This window comes from Squalius cephalus (assembly GCF_949319135.1).
Source record: "Squalius cephalus genome assembly, chromosome: 8".
Lineage (NCBI taxonomy): Eukaryota > Metazoa > Chordata > Actinopteri > Cypriniformes > Leuciscidae > Squalius > Squalius cephalus.
The window spans coordinates 36,070,422-36,088,747 of NC_137129.1; the positions used below are offsets into that span (position 1 = coordinate 36,070,422).

Here is an 18,326-nt window from a genome sequence, read left to right on the forward strand (position 1 = left end):
GTATTTATTAATCTTTGTTAATATTAGTCAATAAAGATACAGTCGTTCCTTGTTTGTTCGTGTTACTTCACAGTGCATTCACTAATGTTAACAAACACAACTTTTGATTTTATCAATGTATTAGTAAATGTTGAAATTAACATTAACTGAGATTAATTAAGTATTGTTCATTCTTAATTCATGTTAACTAAAATAGTTAACTGATGTTAACTAATGAAACCTTATTGTAAAGTGTTACTGCAAAACTGCATGAAAAACATTGGCTAACAAAAAGACTGTATTAAGCAAAATATAGAACACATTTTATCACATCACTTTATTAACAAATCAATTCCAACACAGGATATGTTGTGAAAATACTTTATTTTAAATAAGGAAAAACACTGAATGTTTTTAAGTTCAGGGTTAGAAAATGGATAAACGGCTTGAATATTCGATTTCCAATATTTCGATGTTTAAATATTCCAATATTTCGAAGATTTCTATATAGTAGGGCTTGACATTAATACCCGCCATCCCGCCAAATGCAGGTGGATTTCAGCCATGGCGTGTAACGCAGTCACTCCTTCTAACCACTTTGGCGGGTTGAATTTTATATAATATACATGTTTCAATCGTAGACTTTTAAAAAGGCTTCTGAAATATTCAGAACAACAGAAACTTGAGTTTTCGAAATAAGGTAAAAATTGAGCTTGCTTTTGATTCCCTTGCACTGTAAAAAAAAGTTGCTGCCTTAAATTAAGTACAGTCAGCTTGGATGTTTAAGTAATTTAAACTTAAATGATATTGAATGGACTTAAAAAAATTATTTGAATCTTAATAACTTAATAACTTAATAACTCAAGAACTGCCCGCTCTCCCAAAAAACGGCCAAGGAGGCCGTCCCATGAAACTTGGAACTGCTGTTGCCTCCCTGAACCTGTATTGCCGGTACTGCCCTGGAGGCTGGAGAGGAGCAGGAGAGGAAGGGCGGTACCGACAATACAGGTTCAGGGAGGCAACAGCAGTTCCAAGTTTCATGGGACGGCATCCTTGGCATTTAGCATTTGGATATGGAATGACAAAATCATGGTAAATGATAACTGAATGATAACAATTTTCATATCAACTATCCTGTGTAATTTTTAAGTTGATTCTTAGCAAAAACACTTTGTTCATTCAAAATCATATGTGCTCATTAATGTGTAATTACTTCTACCAACTAATCAAGTATTCTCGTAAGCGTAGAATCTGCCATTTAGAATACATACGAGCGAGTCGCTCGAATGGCGGCAGCCATGTTGCGCCTCCATCTTGAAAATACATTAGCCAAAGAGGGACATACCTGGAAATTCAAGCTTCGCCTTTCGCGTTTTGACACTCAGTGGCACCGTGACGAATGCGAGGGGGAGATTACTCGCGACTGCCGGCAGATTTGAAATAATACGGCCACCGTAGGAGTTAAAACGCCCTCGGAATGGGAGGGGCTAGAAAGTAATATTCAGTTGGTAGTCATAAACAATTTCACTGCTAGATGGGAGAAAATCCTACACAGTGTAGCTTTAAGTTCTTTCTGCACAAACTTCAAAAACGCGAACCCGTGAGAACACTGATAGCGTACACAAGCGTACACATGCGTATTATGAGTTCAGTCTATAGGTATGCGTGTTTGAATATATGTGCGCAGGCGTGTAGTCCTTCCCTAAAAAACAACCCTCAACAAACTACTTGTCTGGCTTTAAATTTATAATACAGAATTTCTATCGCTTCCGCATAGCCACGCGAACCGGAATCATCTCGACAACGCTTTATCTGTAGAGGTAAGGAGAAGGGAAGGAGGCCTTCACAGGGGAGAGAGTAGTTGACACTTCAGGACTGTGTTGTCGTCGCGCCCAGGCGCAGGTCCTTCATCAGATCTGGATCCGGCAGACTGCAGCTAACCTCGGGATAAATAGAGAGACTATTAGCGAAGACGCCATTCTTCTTATGATGTAACGAGTACATCAGGATTTATGGGAAGTGTTCCCGGTTCCGGCTGACCTAAACTATGCAGCCTAATATTGAATTATAGAAGTCTATAATGTGTTGTGTATGCTAGGTCAAAGAGATGTTATTTTTAGTCTAGCTTTGAACTGACAGAGTGTGTCTGCTTCCCGGACAATGTTAGGAAGACTGTTCCAAAGTTTTGGTGCTAAATGGGAAAAGGATCTACCGCCAGCAGTTGATTTTGATATTCTAGGTATTATCAACTGAACGGCATTTTGAGATCGCAATAGAAGTGAAGGACTATAATGCGTTAAGAGCTCGCTCAAGTACTGCGGAGCTAAACCATTTAGTGCTTTGTAAGTAATCAGCAATATTTTAAAATTTGTACGATGTTTAATAGGGAGCCAATGCAGTGTTGACAGAACTGGGCTAATATGGTCATACTTCCTGGTTTTGGTAACTCGAGCTGCTGCGTTTTGAACCAGCTGTAATTTGTTTATAAAGCGTGCAGGGCAACCACCCATAATAGGATTACAATAATCTAGCCTCGAGGTCATGAAAGCATGGACTAATTGTTCCGCATTTGTCAATGAGAGCATATGGCATAATTTAGAAATATTTTTAAGATGGAAGAATGCGGTTTTACAGATAGGCCTACTAGACACGTGATTTTCAAATTAAAGATTGGTATCAAAGAGCACACCCAGGTTCCTAACCAACGATGAAGACTTAACAGAGCAGCCATCAAGTGTTAGACAGTATTCTAGGTTATTACGTGAGGAAGTTTTTTGTCCAATAATTAGAATCTCTGTTTTTTCAGAATTTAGTAGTAGGAAATTACTAGTCATCCAATTTTTTATATCAGCTATGCATTCCGTTAATTTTGTGAATTGGTAAGTTTCGTCAGGGTGTGAAGAAATATAGAACTGAGTATCATCAGCATAACAGTGAAAACTAATGCCATGCTTCCTAATTATATCTATATCCGTAGACGGGCTCTGGTAGAACGAAGAAGAAGAAGGCCGTAATCTCAGTTCTCGCGCATGCGTCGTGGCACTCCCGTGAACTCTCGTCAGAGGCCCACATTGAAGAACACTAATAGTTGGATAAAGTCGTTATTTTTGTTGTTTTTCCGCACAAAAAGTATTGTCGTCGCATGATAAACGTAATGAAGAGCCACTGTAGTCACTTGGACTATTTTAACGATATTTTTAATAACTTTTCTGGGCCGACGAGTTTCGGTCCCTCTGAAAGCCTATGGAGGAGTGATGCAACCGTCAGATTTCATCAAAAATATCTTAATTTGTGTTCCGAAGATAAACGAAAGACTTACATGGTTGGAACAACATGAGGGTGAGTAATTACTGACAGAATTTTCATTTTGGGGTGAACTAACCCTTTAAATGCCAATCCCAATGCATCTTTTTCGTTATCCAAATGTATATTCAAATCACCAACAATTAGGACTTTATCTGCAGCCAGTGCTAACTCTGATAGAAAGTCAGCAAATTCTTTTGATAAAGTTTGTATGGTGCCCTGGTGGCCCGTACAGTAGCCAGCACAAATCTCAAATGTGATTTATCATTTATACTATATATTGCTATATTAAGCACCAACACTTCAAAAGAATTATATTTGAAACTAGACTTCTTAGTAATTCTGAAAATATGACAAAAATTTACAGCAACACCTCCCCCTTTGCCTCTCAGATGAGGTTCATGTTTATAACAGTAATCTTGCGGGGTGGACTCATTTAAAGTAATGTAATCGTTTGGTTTTAGCCAGGTTTCTATCAAACACAGCACATATAGATTATAGTCTGTAATCATATCATTAGCAATAAGTGCTTTCGAAGTAAGGGGATCTAATATTCAGCAACCCAAACTTTATCATTTGATCTGAGGATGTCTGATATGAGAATTTACTGAAAGGCTACCAGGAAAGTGTAACTAAGTTCATTAAATACATTCGGAATATGCACACATTGGGTCTCATTCATGAAACACGAGCAGAACGAATTTTTGTGTAAATCGTGTGTAAAGTGGTTCTGGCGTAAATTTTCGGATTCATTAAAATGTTCGTATTTCCCAAATGTTAGTACGAAAGAAATCTACACCTGCTCCCAGCCTCGCGTAAATAGTGCGTTTAACATCCGAACGTTTTGCTAATTAATAAGGCTGCCTTTTAATTCACCGTAATCGGGTACATATTTACACAGCATTTTGAAAAAATATTATATAGTAGCCTAATTACATACGGTTTTTCTTTTTACTTTTATTACGAGAGCCAGTAATAACATCTGCAAACGGAACACAAGTCCGCAAGTCTTTTTTTATTTTATTTTTATTTATTTTTATATTCAAGCTGTTTATTCTTTTTTTTTTTTTTTTTTTACAAGTCCGCAAGTCACAAGTGTTGCAGTCAAGCTTCATGTCGAACCATTTTCTTTTCACTTCTGGGACTGCTCGATTAACAGATGAAACTCCAATAACTGCATCTGTAATATGCTGCCAAGATTTTTTACCTAAAGCATTTAGGTATTACCTAAAAAATCATTTTTTTTAGGACCTGATACGCCACTATGTACGCTTGAAAATAAAATGTGGCGTTTTGAATGAACTTCTGATAATAAAAACTTCAATTTCTGCATCAGAGAAATTTCTCTTCTTCGTTCGCTTTTGAGAAGACATGTTGAAATCCTTCGTTTCGTGTCATAATATGATGCCCATATATAGTTGTCAGTCGGATTTAATGGGCGGGATTTATGGTAATTAAGGATGAGCGTGCACGCGCGTCCCATTTACGACTGATTGGAATTCATTAACCCACACACACATTTCACTATCAAATCTGACGTTTACGAAGTATTTGTGAATCAGGAGAAGAATTTTCGGGAATGTCTCTTTACGTGCAAATCACTCACATATTTACTCGTATATTTACGAATGTTTCATGAATGAGACCCATTCATTCTTAATCTTATGCCTAATATGCTGAAAACGTACTCGGTTACTAACGTAACCTCGGTTCTCTCTAGAAGAGGGAACGAGTACTGCGTCTTAGCTAAGACGCTATGGGAAAAGACCTCTTTTCACGAAATACTGAAGCCAAAAATTATCCTTAATTTTGTATTATTGTAAAACGCGTTGCAGCAGCACGCGGCCATAGGCGAGACGGCTCGCTTGCTCATTGGCTGCTCTGCGGCAACTGCATTAGCCTATCGAGCGAGGCCTGAAGTGACGTCAGGCCAATGAGGGTGCTTCGCGCCCTCTGTGCCACTTCCCGCCGAAAGGGGTGTGGCTTACCCCTATAAAGGGAGCTCGAGAAGGCTGATCCACTAATTTTTCATCGCCGAAGCGAACCAGAGTGGATCGCACGCACGGCAGGGAACGCAGTACTCGTTCCCTCTTCTAGAGAGAACCGAGGTTACGTTAGTAACCGAGTACGTTCTCTTACGAGAGGTCTCTCGTACTGAGTCTTAGCTAAGACGCTATGGGACCCATTGTAAAATGGGACCCATTGTAAAACGCCGTGCGTGCTGGGATCAGACACTAATAAACCTGGAAGCGAAGCCCAGGATTTAAAGTGCACAATCACCAGAGGGACTCACAGAGAGTCCTGGAACAGGAAGGGGGGGGGTTCCCTCCGTCCCACATATAGCAGCGTCCGTAGACGCGATAACATGACATCACATAGACAAGGCGGGTAGCCTGACTAATGTGGAAAATGCGGGTCTTACGCCATACTGCCCATAGTATATTAGTCGGCTGCGCACAGCGCTCACGATCTCAGCGTCGTAATCAGACAGAACTGATTCGTTAGACCGACAGTAGCTTAGCCTGCAAGGCGGGAACCTCAAGGTTATAAAACCTTATGAATGTAGACGGCGAGACCCAGCCCGCCGCCATACATATGTCCTGTAAGGAAATCCCGCTAGACCAAGCCCACGGAGAGGCGACGCCTCTCGTGGAGTGCGCTTTGACACCCAACGGGCACTGTAAGCATTTGGCAGTGTAAGCCAGCGCTATGGCGTCAACTATCCATCTGGATAGGCTTTTTCTCGAAACAGCCAGTCCCTTGGAACGTCCTCTGAACGAGACAAATAGCTGCTCAGTCTATAGCTGCTCAGTCTGTCGAAAAACAGACGAGCGAGACACATAAGCTCTTAGTGCCCTAACTGGACAAAGAACGCTTGCGTCTCCTTCCTCGCCCGACACCGGCAGGGCAGACAGGGAAATTATCTGAGCCCGAAACGGTGTGTTGAGGAGCCAGCAAAAACACTGTTTTGAAAGACAGATGTTTGAGGCTATTTGTTTGGATGGGCTCGAAAGGATCACCTTTCATGGCTTCCAAAACCGTAGAGAGGTCCCACATAGGGACTGAAGGGGGCCTGGGAGGATTCAGCCCCCTAGCTCCCCTGAGGAAGCGGATGACTAAATCGTTCCTTCCTATTGACTGACCGAGCGTTGCGTTATAGAACGCTGCGATAGCCGCCACATAGACTTTGAGCGTGGAAGGGGCTCTGCCCTTATCCAACAGCTCTTGCAGGAAGGAGAAAACCTCCGTCACCCTACAGTCGGAGGGTGAGAAACCCCGAGCTGTGCACCAGCTGGAGAATACCGACCACTTTGAGGCGTAGAGACGTCTGGTAGACGGAGCTCTAGCCTGAGTGATAGTGTTTAGCACTCCCACTGAGAGATCAGCGGGTACCCGTTGAGCGCCCACACGTGGAGGGACCACAATTCCGGGTGAGGGTGCCAAATCGAACCCCTGGCCTGAGAGAGGAGGTCCCTCCTCAAATGGCACTGGCCATGGGGCAGTGTCTGCTAACTGCATCAGAACTGGGAACCAAGGTTGGTTCTCCCAGAACGGTGCTACAAGCAGCACTGAGCATTTCGTTTCCCTGATCCGTTCTATCACCTGAGGCAGGAGTGAGACGGGGGAAAAGCATAGAGCGGACAGCGCGGCCACGTTTGGGACAGCGCGCTCTCGCTCTTGGTAAGAACACGGGGCAGTGAGCGTTTTCGTGAGACGCGAACAGGTCTACATCCGCTCTGCCGAATCTCTCCCACAACAGCTGGACTGTCTGTGGGTGTAGAGACCATTCGCCCGTAGGAATGTTGTTCCTGGACAGCCTGTCTGGTCCCAAGTTCTGGAGCCCAGGCACATGCACTGCTCTCAGCGAGCGCAAGTTGCGCTGAGCCCATACCAGGAGGCGTTCCGCCAGCCTGTATAAGTTTCGGGATCTGAGACCGCCCTGGCGATTTATGCAGGACACCACAGACATATTGTCCGAGCGGACTAGGACGTGGTGTCCTTTTATTTGGGGACGAAAACGCATCAGCGCGTTGTCCACTGCCAGCATTTCTAGGCAGTTGATATGTTGGAGCTTCTCCTGTTCTGACCACTGGCCAAAGAACGGTCTGCCCTCGAGCAGCGCTCCCCATCCCGAGGTGGAGGCGTCTGTCGACACCACTTTCACTCTCGAGGAAGTCCCCAGGCTTACACCTGACTGGTACCAGTCGCTTGCTTTCCAAGGTTTCAGAGCTGTAACACAACTCTGATTGACCTTGAGACAGAGCTGACCGGATGCCCACGCTCTGCGCGGTACTCGCGCCATCAACCAGAACTGCAGAGGACGCATGCGGAGCAGGCCCAGCTGGAGAACTGCTGATGCTGAGGCCATAAGACCGAGCATCCGTTGAAACATTTTGAGCGTGATGGTCGCGCCGCAGCGGAAAGAGCTCGCTGCGCGCTGAATGCCTAGCACGCGCTGTGGTGACAGACGCGCTATCATAGACTGTGAGTCCAGAACTGTGCCCAGAAAACGATATCGTTTGACTGGGGTTCAGAGAGCTCTTCGCCCAGTTGATTCTGAGACCGAGATTCTCGAGGTGATCGAGTAAAATGGTCCTGTGCTCCACGAGCTCTGATCGTGATTGAGCTAGAATCAGCCAGTCGTCCAAATAGTTCAGCACTCGCATGCCTCGGAGTCTGAGAGGCGCGAGTGCTGCGTCCATGCACCTCGTAAATGTACGGGGCGCTAGGGACAGGCCGAACGGCAGGACTGTGTACTGGTATGCCTGGCCCTCGAAGGCGAATCTCAAGTATCGCCTGTGACATGACGCTATTTGTATTTGAAAATACGCGTCCTTCAGATCTATCGACATAAACCAGTCTCCTCGGCGAAAATGCGCGAGGATTTTTCTGGTCGTGAGCATTTTGAAACTGCGTTTCGCTAATGCTTTGTTCAGCTGTCTTAGATCCAGTATGGGTCTGAGACCCCCGTCTTTTTTGGGAACCAGGAAGTATCTGCTGTACAGCCCCCCTTCGCTTTGAGCTTGAGATAAAGGCTCTATAGCCCCTTTGCTCATCAGTTTTGATATTTTTGCACGAAGTAGGTGTGCTACTTCCGAATTCACCGTAGTTTCGACTCGCGCTGTGAAGCGGCGAGGACGGCGACAAAACTGTAGCGAGTAGCCTCTCTTTATAATGTCTAGCACCCAATCCGAAACCCCTGGAAGCGCTGCCCATGCATCTGCATGGTAGGCTAAAGGTTGGATGTGAAGTGCGCTCTGGTCGCTGGGCGACAGAAGTGCTTCGGTGTGCTGTAACATAGGCGTCATGCCTGTGACATCTGAGGCGGGGAGCGTGCTGATCACAGCGCTCGACCCCGCTACGGCGCTTAACCGAGTGAGGGAGGGCTGAGCGAGTCCCGTAGGACTCATGATGTCTGTGAGTAAGTGTGGGCGCGGTGGAGCGGGCACATTTACTGCTGCGGGCGCGCTGTCTGCCTGAGCAGAGCGAGCGCGCACAGGTTTCGTTTCATAGAAACCGTGGCATTTGCAGAACATAGTGTTCGTGGGCACTGAGGCAGTGGGCACGTTTACTATGTTGAATGCGCGATCGACCTGAGTCGATTCTATAAGCGCGGGCCCTGTGAAGGGCTGTGCTAGTGCGTAGGGATGGGCACTGGACAGTGGGCATCTGCTCTACACTTGAAGCACCATCGGCCGTGGCCGGGATTTTTTTTTTTTTTTTTTTTGAAGCGCGCTCTGCTCGTTTAGCGGCAGAGGCGCTTTAGCGCGCTGATAACAGCGGGCAGACTGCCCGTGCTCGACCCTGCTGCGGTGCTTAACCGAGCGAGGGAGGGCTGGGCGAGTCCCGTGGGACATATAATGTCTGTGAGTGAAAATGGGCGCGGAGAGCGGGCACATTCACTGCAGTGAGCGCACTGTTTGCCTGAGCAGAGCGAATGCACACAGGAGACATGCAGAATATGGTGTTTGCCATGTTGTGTGCGCGATCGACCTGAGTCGATTTTATGAGCGCGGGCCCTATGTGAAGGGCTGTGCTTGTGTGCAGGGATGGGCACTAGGCAGTGGGCATCTTCTCTACACATATAGCACCATCGGCCGTGGCCGGGACACCAGAAAATACATCCCATGTGATTTATCTGGGTAGCCGTAAAAGGCTTTTGTGTGCAGGCAAGCGGGCTTGTACACTGCAGAATACACTGAAACAGTCACATTTCTTGGAACTGAACGAGCGACGGGCTTCGGTGGAAGTCCGGCCACGATGGGGCTCGGACACCGGCGCTTTCCTAGGCGTGCTAGGATGGCTTTGTGCTTCACCGTAAACCCTGGCCGTGGCCCACGCGGAGCGGGGTGGCGGCTAGTCGAGCGCGGGTTGTACCACGTGCTGGTCGGCTGCAAAATACACATCTGCAGTGGCCTCTCAGGGCACTGACAGAGTGATTTGCATTTGGCGGCAAAAATATTTGCGGGTAGCACAACATATGCGGGTAGCACAACATGCAATACTGACATTTTCAGACGCCTGAAAAGTGCCAGAATGTGAGAAGAGTGGAAATCGCCCGGTTTTCAGCGGGGCTAAAAACACTCTATTCTCCTTTCGCCAGTGACGCACGGGAACCGTAGAGCGGTGTTCGGTTGCAGGCAAGCGGGTACTACGCGCTTGCTGGCTGCAAAATGCACCTCCGCAGTCGCCCTCAGGGGACTGACAGAGCAAAGCATTGGCGGCATAAATATATGCCGCTAGACCGGGATTCGAACTCCGGTCTCCCGTGCGAAAGACCTATGATTTCACCACTGAGCTACAGGGGAAAAACACAGACTCGCTTGCGGCAATATGATATTTCCAGTTGCCTAATCAGGGAACTGAGAAATGTGAGGGAAAAAAGGGCAGTCTGGCCTCAGCGAGACTAAGAACACTTCTTTTTTTTTTTTTTTTTTCTTTCGCCGGTGAATGACGCGCGGGGGCAGGGTAGTTTTTCTTGTAACGCAAAGAAAAAACTAACCCCGTCCGCGGAGGAGGAGCAGCCTCGCAGAAGAATGGCAGGTGAATTCTCAAAGTCACCATAGGCAATCGGCTCGGAGTGAGGGCGGCGCCGTCAGCGAGCGCGAGAGCTGCATGATCCTCTCGGAAAGGGGGGGGCGTCTTGAAAAAGACACCCAGCTCTTTTAGTGTTAAATGGTACATACATACACAAAACACAGCTTAGAGAAGGATATAGGCGCCGGATAGCGCAGCTGGAACGGCGGTGGAAGGCGGTGTGGGCAAGCAGCTTCTAGAGTGGCTCGTCCCGCTGAAGGTGCTTTCTCAGACGGCGCGCGGTCTTCCCGTGATCCAGCGATGCGTGAGCTTCGCTGAAGAGATGAAAAAATTAGTGGATCAGCCTTCTCAAGCTCCCTTTATAGGGGTAAGCCACACCCCTTTCGGCGGGAAGTGGCACAGAGGGCGCGAAGCACCCTCATTGGCCTGACGTCACTTCAGGCCTCGCTCGATAGGCTAATGCAGTTGCCGCAGAGCAGCCAATGAGCAAGCGAGCCGTCTCGCCTATGGCCGCGTGCTGCTGCAACGCGTTTTACAATAATACAAAATTAAGGATAATTTTTGGCTTCAGTATTTCGTGAAAAGAGGTCTTTTCCCATAGCGTCTTAGCTAAGACGCAGTACGAGAGACCTCTCGTAAGAGAACGGCGCTGGTTGAGTTTGTTTGCATCCCTGTATATTAACACCTCTTTCGTACAGTTGTCATATATTAATGTTGTTAATGTTAGCTACATCTATTTCACATATCACTTTTTGACCGTTAACCCTTTAAGGTACGCACCATGAAAAAAGCAAAGGAAAAATTATTTCTTTGCATTTTTTATTCAATTATGATAACAATAACAACAATCAATATTTTTTTTTAAATTAGATCCTACAGTATTTTAGATACAGTGCTCTACCAAACGGTTGAGATGTCTGTTCAAGGTAAAAGAACAACATTCAGAACAAGTCATATTAAGTGCAATTTCTTGACCAATAAAAAATCTGATGGTTGCTATTGATGGCTCCAAACACATCAAGATTGTGTGTGTGTGTGTGTGTGTGTGTGTGTGCGTGTGTGCGTGTGTGCGTGTGTGTGTGTGTGTGCGTGTGTGCGTGTGTGTGTGTGTGTGTGCTGGTGCAAAAGTTCAACCAAGATTTGATTAGTACGGAGCCCCCCCAAGTCCCACTTTGTCAAAAAAAATGTATTATAACTATCTTGTGGCCTCAGGATAGTAACTCGTGGCCTCAAGATTTTGTTACTATCTTGAGACCACAAGTTACTATCTTGAGGCCACGAGTTACTATCTTGAGGCCATGAGTTACTATCTTGAGGCCACGCCCACGAAATACTATCTTGAGGGCCACGAGTTACTATCTTGAGGCCACGAGTTACTATCTTGACGCCACGAGTTACTATCTTGAGGCCACGAGTTGCTATCTTGAGGCCACGAGTTAGTATCTTGAAGCCACGAGTTAGTATCTTGAGGCCACGAGTTAGTATCTTGAGGCCACGAGTTACTATCTTGAGGCCACGAGTTACTATCTTGAAGCCACGAGTTAGTATCTTGAGGCCACGAGTTGCTATCTTGAGGCCACGAGTTAGTATCTTGAGGCCACCAGTTACTATCTTGAGGCCACCAGTTACTATCTTGAGGCCACGAGTTACTACCTTGAGGCCACGAGTTACTACCTTGAGGCCACGAGTTACTACCTTGAGCCCACGAGTTACTACCTTGAGCCCACGAGTTACTATCTTGAGGCCACGAGTTGCTATCTTGAGGCCACGAGTTGCTATCTTGAGGCCACGAGTTGCTATCTTGAGGCCACGAATTACTATCTCGAGGCCACAAATTACTATCTCGAGGCCACGAGATACTATTTTGAGGCCACGAGATACTATCTTGAGGCCACGAGTTACTATCTTGAGGCCACGAGTTACTATCTTGAGGCCACGAGTTACTATCTTGAGACTACGAGTTAGTATCTTGAGGCCACGAGTTACTACCTTGAGGCCACGAGTTACTATCTTGAAGCCACGAGTTAGTATCTTGAGGCCACGAGTTGCTATCTTGAGGCCACGAGTTAGTATCTTGAGGCCACCAGTTACTATCTTGAGGCCACCAGTTACTATCTTGAGGCCACGAGTTAGTATCTTGAGGCCACCAGTTACTATCTTGAGGCCACGAGTTACTATCTTGAGGCCACGAGTTACTACCTTGAGGCCACGAGTTACTACCTTGAGGCCACGAGTTACTACCTTGAGCCCACGAGTTACTACCTTGAGCCCACGAGTTACTATCTTGAGGCCACGAGTTGCTATCTTGAGGCCACGAGTTGCTATCTTGAGGCCACGAGTTGCTATCTTGAGGCCACGAATTACTATCTCGAGGCCACAAATTACTATCTCGAGGCCACGAGATACTATTTTGAGGCCACGAGATACTATCTTGAGGCCACGAGTTACTATCTTGAGGCCACGAGTTACTATCTTGAGGCCACGAGTTACTATCTTGAGACTACGAGTTAGTATCTTGAGGCCACGAGTTACTACCTTGAGGCCACGAGTTACTACCTTGAGCCCACGAGTTACTATCTTGAGGCCACGAGTTACTATCTTGAGGCCACGAGTTACTATCTTGAGCCCACGAGTTACTATCTTGAGCCCACGAGATACTATCTTGAGGCCACGAGTTACTACCTTGAGCCCACAAGTTACTATCTTGAGGCCACGAGTTACTTTCTTGAGCCCACGAGATAGTATCTTGAGCCCACGAGATAGTATCTTGAGCCCATGAGATACTATCTTGAGATACTATATTGATCAAATATTTCTCATCAAATATGTAATTTAATAATATTAAATGTATCATTTTACCAACACTAACCCTTTTGTTCATTGTAAATAGCTAATTTTACCAACATTAGCTAATTTTACTAACATTAGCTAATTTTACCAACATTAGCTAGCTTCTCTACCCTAAAAGGACTACTCAACCGTTTGGTAGAGCATTTTTTGAAAAAATTATTTGACCCTTATAAGACTTGTTTTTGTTTAATTAAGTTACATAATTCTGTTTAACATCTCCTCTGAAACGATAATATGTCAACAAAATAGTTTTACCTTTAAAAGTCCCGCCGATATGCGTCATCAAAGGATGAGTAAATTTTTGCTGTGTCACATGCTGTTTGAAGGAACAATAAAACGGCATGCTGCTCAGACACAGCGCCATCTAGTGGATTTTTTTTTAGCATTGCACAACTACACCAAACAATAGAGATGACTCATTCAGGTTGAGTTAAGCTTGATGCATTTTTCAATTAAATATAGTGACTTAAAGTGGGGTCTACCAAACGGTTGAGTAGTACCTTAAAGGGTTAAACTGAAGCACCGGTCTGAAATTCATGCTTGGCTTCTGTAAACAGTAATGCCTGCCTCCTTTGATTTTAATTGGCCATCTCGGTCATTTTGACATTGACGAGTGCTGTTTGACCACTGATTGGCTCAGGTGAGATGAGTCAGTTTTCTTGACATGCAAAACCAAAGTACAGTTATTATTAAGCATTTATTTTACAAATTGTATTATACAAAATGAATACTGGGGTACAAAAATACTGGCTTGGGTATTGAGCTTGGGTACCCAGGGCGGTCGCTGGAGGGGAAAAGGGTTGTGATGATTTCAGTGGGGGGGGGGGGACCTAATCCCCCCACCCCAAATCCACCCACAGCAACAACCCTGCGTGCACCTCATTGGTGGGTATACGGCAATGAGGAATATACCTATATTGTCGGATATCTATGTACTTCCTCTCCTGCTCCTCTCCAGCCTCCAGGGCAGTGCAGGGCAACCACCCATAATAGCATTACAATAATCTAGCCTTGAGGTCATGAAAGCATTAACTAATTGTTCCGCATTTGTCAATGAGAGCATATGGCGTAATTTAGAAATATTTTTAAGATGGAAGAATGCGGTTTTACAGATACTAGACACGTGACTTTCAAATGAAAGATTGGTATCAAAGAGCACACCCAGGTTCCTAACCAACGATGAAGACTTAACAGAGCAGCCATCAAGTGTTAGACAGTATTCTAGGTTATTACGTGAGGAAGTTTTTTGTCCAATAATTAGAATCTCTGTTTTTTCAGAATTTGTGAATTGGTAAGTTTCGTCAGGGTGTGAAGAAATATAGAGCTGAGTATCATCAGCATAACAGTGAAAACTAATGCCATGCTTCCTAATGATATCTCCTAATGGTAGCATGTACAGAGTGAACAGCAACGGTCCTAGTACTGAGCCTTGTGGTACGCCATACTGAACTTTTGATCGATGAGACATCTCTTCATTTACTGCTACAAACTGATAATGGTCAGATAAGTATGATTTAAACCATGCTAATGCCAACATAATTTTCGAGTCTATTTAAAAGAATTTTGTAGTCAGTAGTATCAAATGCAGCACTAAGATCGAGTAACACTAATAGTGAGATACAACCACGATCGGATGATATGAGCAAATCATTTGTGACTCTAACGAGAGCTGTCTCAGTACTAAATCCTGACTGGAAATCCTTGCAGATATAATTTCTTTCTAAAAAGGAACATGGGATACCGACTTTTCTAGTATCTTTGACAGAAAAGTAGATTCGGGATCGGCCTGTAATTGACTAATTCTGTATGATCAAGTTGCGTTTTTTTAACAAGCGGTTTAATCATAGCCAGCTTAAAGGTTTTTGGTACGTATCCTAGAAACAAAGATGAATTAATGATATTAAGAAGAGGATCTATGACCTCTGGAAGCATCTCTTTCAGTAGCTTAGTCGGTATAGGGTCTAACATGTTGTCGATTTAGATGATTTAATGAGTTTAGCGAATTCTTCCTCTACTATAGCAATGAATGAATCAAATTTTTCCTTAGGGAAACTACAATGCACTGCCTGATGCGATACTGTAGTAGACGGTTGCATAGTTATAATTTTCTCCCTGATATTATCAATCTTATAAGTGAAGAAGTTCATAAAGTCATTACTGCTGTGTTGCTTGGAAACTTCTGTGTTTGAAGCTTTCTTTTTCGTTAGTTTTGCCACTGTTTCAAATAAATACCTAGGGTTTTTGTTTATTTTCTTCTAATAGGGTTGAAAAATAAGCAGATCTAGCAGCTTTTAAGGCCTCTCTGTATGCAATCGAGCTCTCTTTCCATGAAATGTCTTCGCTCTTCTGCAGAATTTCAATGGCATCAACATTGATTCCGTGTGATAATATTAGATCTAGAGTATGATTACGACAATGAGTAGGTCCTGACACGTGTTGTCTAACTCCAATAGAGTTCAGAATGTCTTTAAATGCCAATCCCAATGCATCTTTTTCATTATCGATGTGTATATTAAAATCACAATTAGTACTTTATCTGCAGCCAGTGCTAACTCTGATAGAAAGTCAGCAAATTCTTTTGATTAAGTTTGTATGGTGCCCTGGTGGCCCGTACAGTAGCTAGCACAAATCTCAAATGTGATTTATCATTTACACTATATATTGCTATATTAAGCACCAACACTTCAAAAGAATTATATTTGAAACTAGACTTCTTAGTAATTCTGAAAATATGACAAAAATTTACAGCAACACCTCCCCCTTTGCCTCTCAGATGAGGTTCATGTTTATAACAGTAATCTTGCGGGGTGGACTCATTTAAAGTAATGTAATCGTTTGGTTTTAGCCAGGTTTCTATCAAACACAGCACATATAGATTATAGTCTGTAATCATATCATTAGCAATAAGTGCTTTTGAAGTAAGGGATCTAATATTCAGCAACCCAAACTTTATCATTTGATCTGAGGATGATATGAGAATTTACTGAAAGGCTACCAGGAAAGTGTAACTAAGTTCATTAAATACATTCGGAATATGCACACATTCATTCTTAATCTTATGCCTAATATGCTGAAAACGGCGCTGGTTGAGTTTGTTTGCATCCCTGTATATTAACACCTCTTTCGTACAGTTGTCATATATTAATGTTGTTAATGTTAGCTACATCTATTTCACATATCACTTTTTGACCGTTAAACTGAAGCACCGGTCTGAAATTCATGCTTGGCTTCTGTAAACACTAATGCCTGCCTCCTTTGATTTTAATTGGCCATCTCGGTCATTTTGACATTGACGAGTGCTGTTTGACCACTGATTGGCTCAGGTGAGATGAGTCAGTTTTCTTGACATGCAAAACCAAAGTACAGTTATTATTAAGCATTTATTTTACAAATTTTATTATACACAATGAATACTGGGGTACAAAAATACTGGCTTGGGTATTGAGCTTGGGTACCCTGGGCGGTCGCTGGAGGGGAAAAGGGTTGTGATGATTTCAATGGGGGGGGGGGGGGGGGGACCTAATCCCCTCTCCCCAAATCCACCCACAGCAACAACCCCAGCTACGGCCCTGCGTGCACCTCATTGGTGGGTATACGGCAATGAGGAAAGAAGGATGTGAGACTTGCAGGAAATGTTGAAATCCACAACAGTTTATAAAAGGAGTTTGTTTCAAATGGTTAAGATACAAGTCGAAGATACATGTGGGGAAGGTTGATCGTTTTTTGTAAAATCCCTGATTAAATCATGTCTTTTCTGTTGAGTACCCTAGTGCTGCTTTTAGGACTCCAAGGTAAGTCCTTTTAGGAAAAATAATTCAATTTTGTATACTAAACCTGTGTTGGTTCTTTAAATTATTCTAGGGAATATAGGATCCTTTCAAAACACCATTCCGACTTTGTCAATCATAATTTTTAGTGTTCTTTTCAAAATCTTTTCATATGTTTTGAAAATAATAAATTGATATAAGAATGTTGCACATTATTCAATGACTAAAATGAGCAGCATTAATTATGTACTTCAGGGTTTGTAGCTAAATTATATCAGGATGAACATTACAGTTAAACAGTCTAACATAATTAAAAAAAATGAGTAAGTCAGCAGATTGTTACATTTCTACAGTAATACCATATTGAGATTTATTACAAATCTAAACATTTTGCCAAGTTACTGTGTGAACTTAGTGATCTAAATATTGAGAAAGCGTGATTCCTCCCCCCCCCACCGCCCCCCACCGCATGATTTTTTTCGTAATCATGCTCGCCTGATATTGCAACAGAAGAATTTCCGATGTTCCCTCTCACCAGACATCCTCTTTTTCTTCAGTGTATTCACTGTAAATTGTGACTTTTTAGTTCACAATTCGGACTTTTTTTTCTCTCAGAATTGTTAGATATAAATGCATTTGCGAGGAGGGGTGCATTAATGCACAGGCTTCCAAGAGCTACACTGACAGGCCTACTGGCTGCACAAAAAGAATCATTTTAAAATAATTATTTTGGAGTTTACAGGAGTGACAACGACATTATATAACCGAATACACACCCGTACATTTTCTGGACTCACAACCGCATTTTTTGCCGAAGATCTGCTGCGTGAATGGAACTGTTCTGGACAACTAGTTTTCTGTAACAGCATGGAAGAGGACAGGATATTTCAAGACTCACTAATGTTGTTATCAATCGCAAACACTGACAGAGGGAGCGTAGCCAGTGAGCAGTCATTCTGAAAACTTGGGTAAAATAAACAACTTACTGATACTGAGAATTTATTGATGTTATCAAGGAATTTTTTAGCTAGAAAAACAAGGAAGACAAGTATCTAAAGTTATGTCATTTGAATTCATTCATACAAAATCACAAATGGAAACGCCAGCGTATTGACTAATGGCCTACTGACGTTTTTATTTGGGGTATAGGGGCCAGTTGTAATGCTGTAATGCAGGGGCCTCTGGTATACTAATGATGCCCCTAATCGTGAGTGCTGTTTTACTGATGTATTGGTTTTATTTCATTTCCCTTTTTTATGCAAAACTTTCCCAAACCTGTTAACTATATCATGAAATCAAATATTACCATTCGCAAATACGTGTAAGAAAATGTGTTTTGTTGTTTAAATATAATTTGTTAGTTGACCTGCAAAATTCAGAACACTGTAA

General features: G+C 43.6%; 1 protein-coding gene across 2 annotated transcripts in view; it reads left to right on the forward strand.

Moving 5' to 3' along the window:
• The window catches only part of LOC307162910 (uncharacterized protein), a 53,474-nt gene that overhangs the window by 29,672 nt on the left and 5,476 nt on the right, over positions 1-18,326 (forward strand). The window contains exon 1 of one of the 2 annotated variants that reach the window (XM_079878657.1): positions 16,838-16,961. The exons of the other annotated variant lie outside the window; for it this stretch is intronic. Within the exon in view, the coding sequence (XP_079734783.1) occupies positions 16,916-16,961 (46 nt within the window). The 5' untranslated portion in view covers positions 16,838-16,915. Of the gene's footprint in view, positions 1-16,837; positions 16,962-18,326 lie in introns of those variants that run through there. 2 annotated transcript variants of the gene reach the window in all.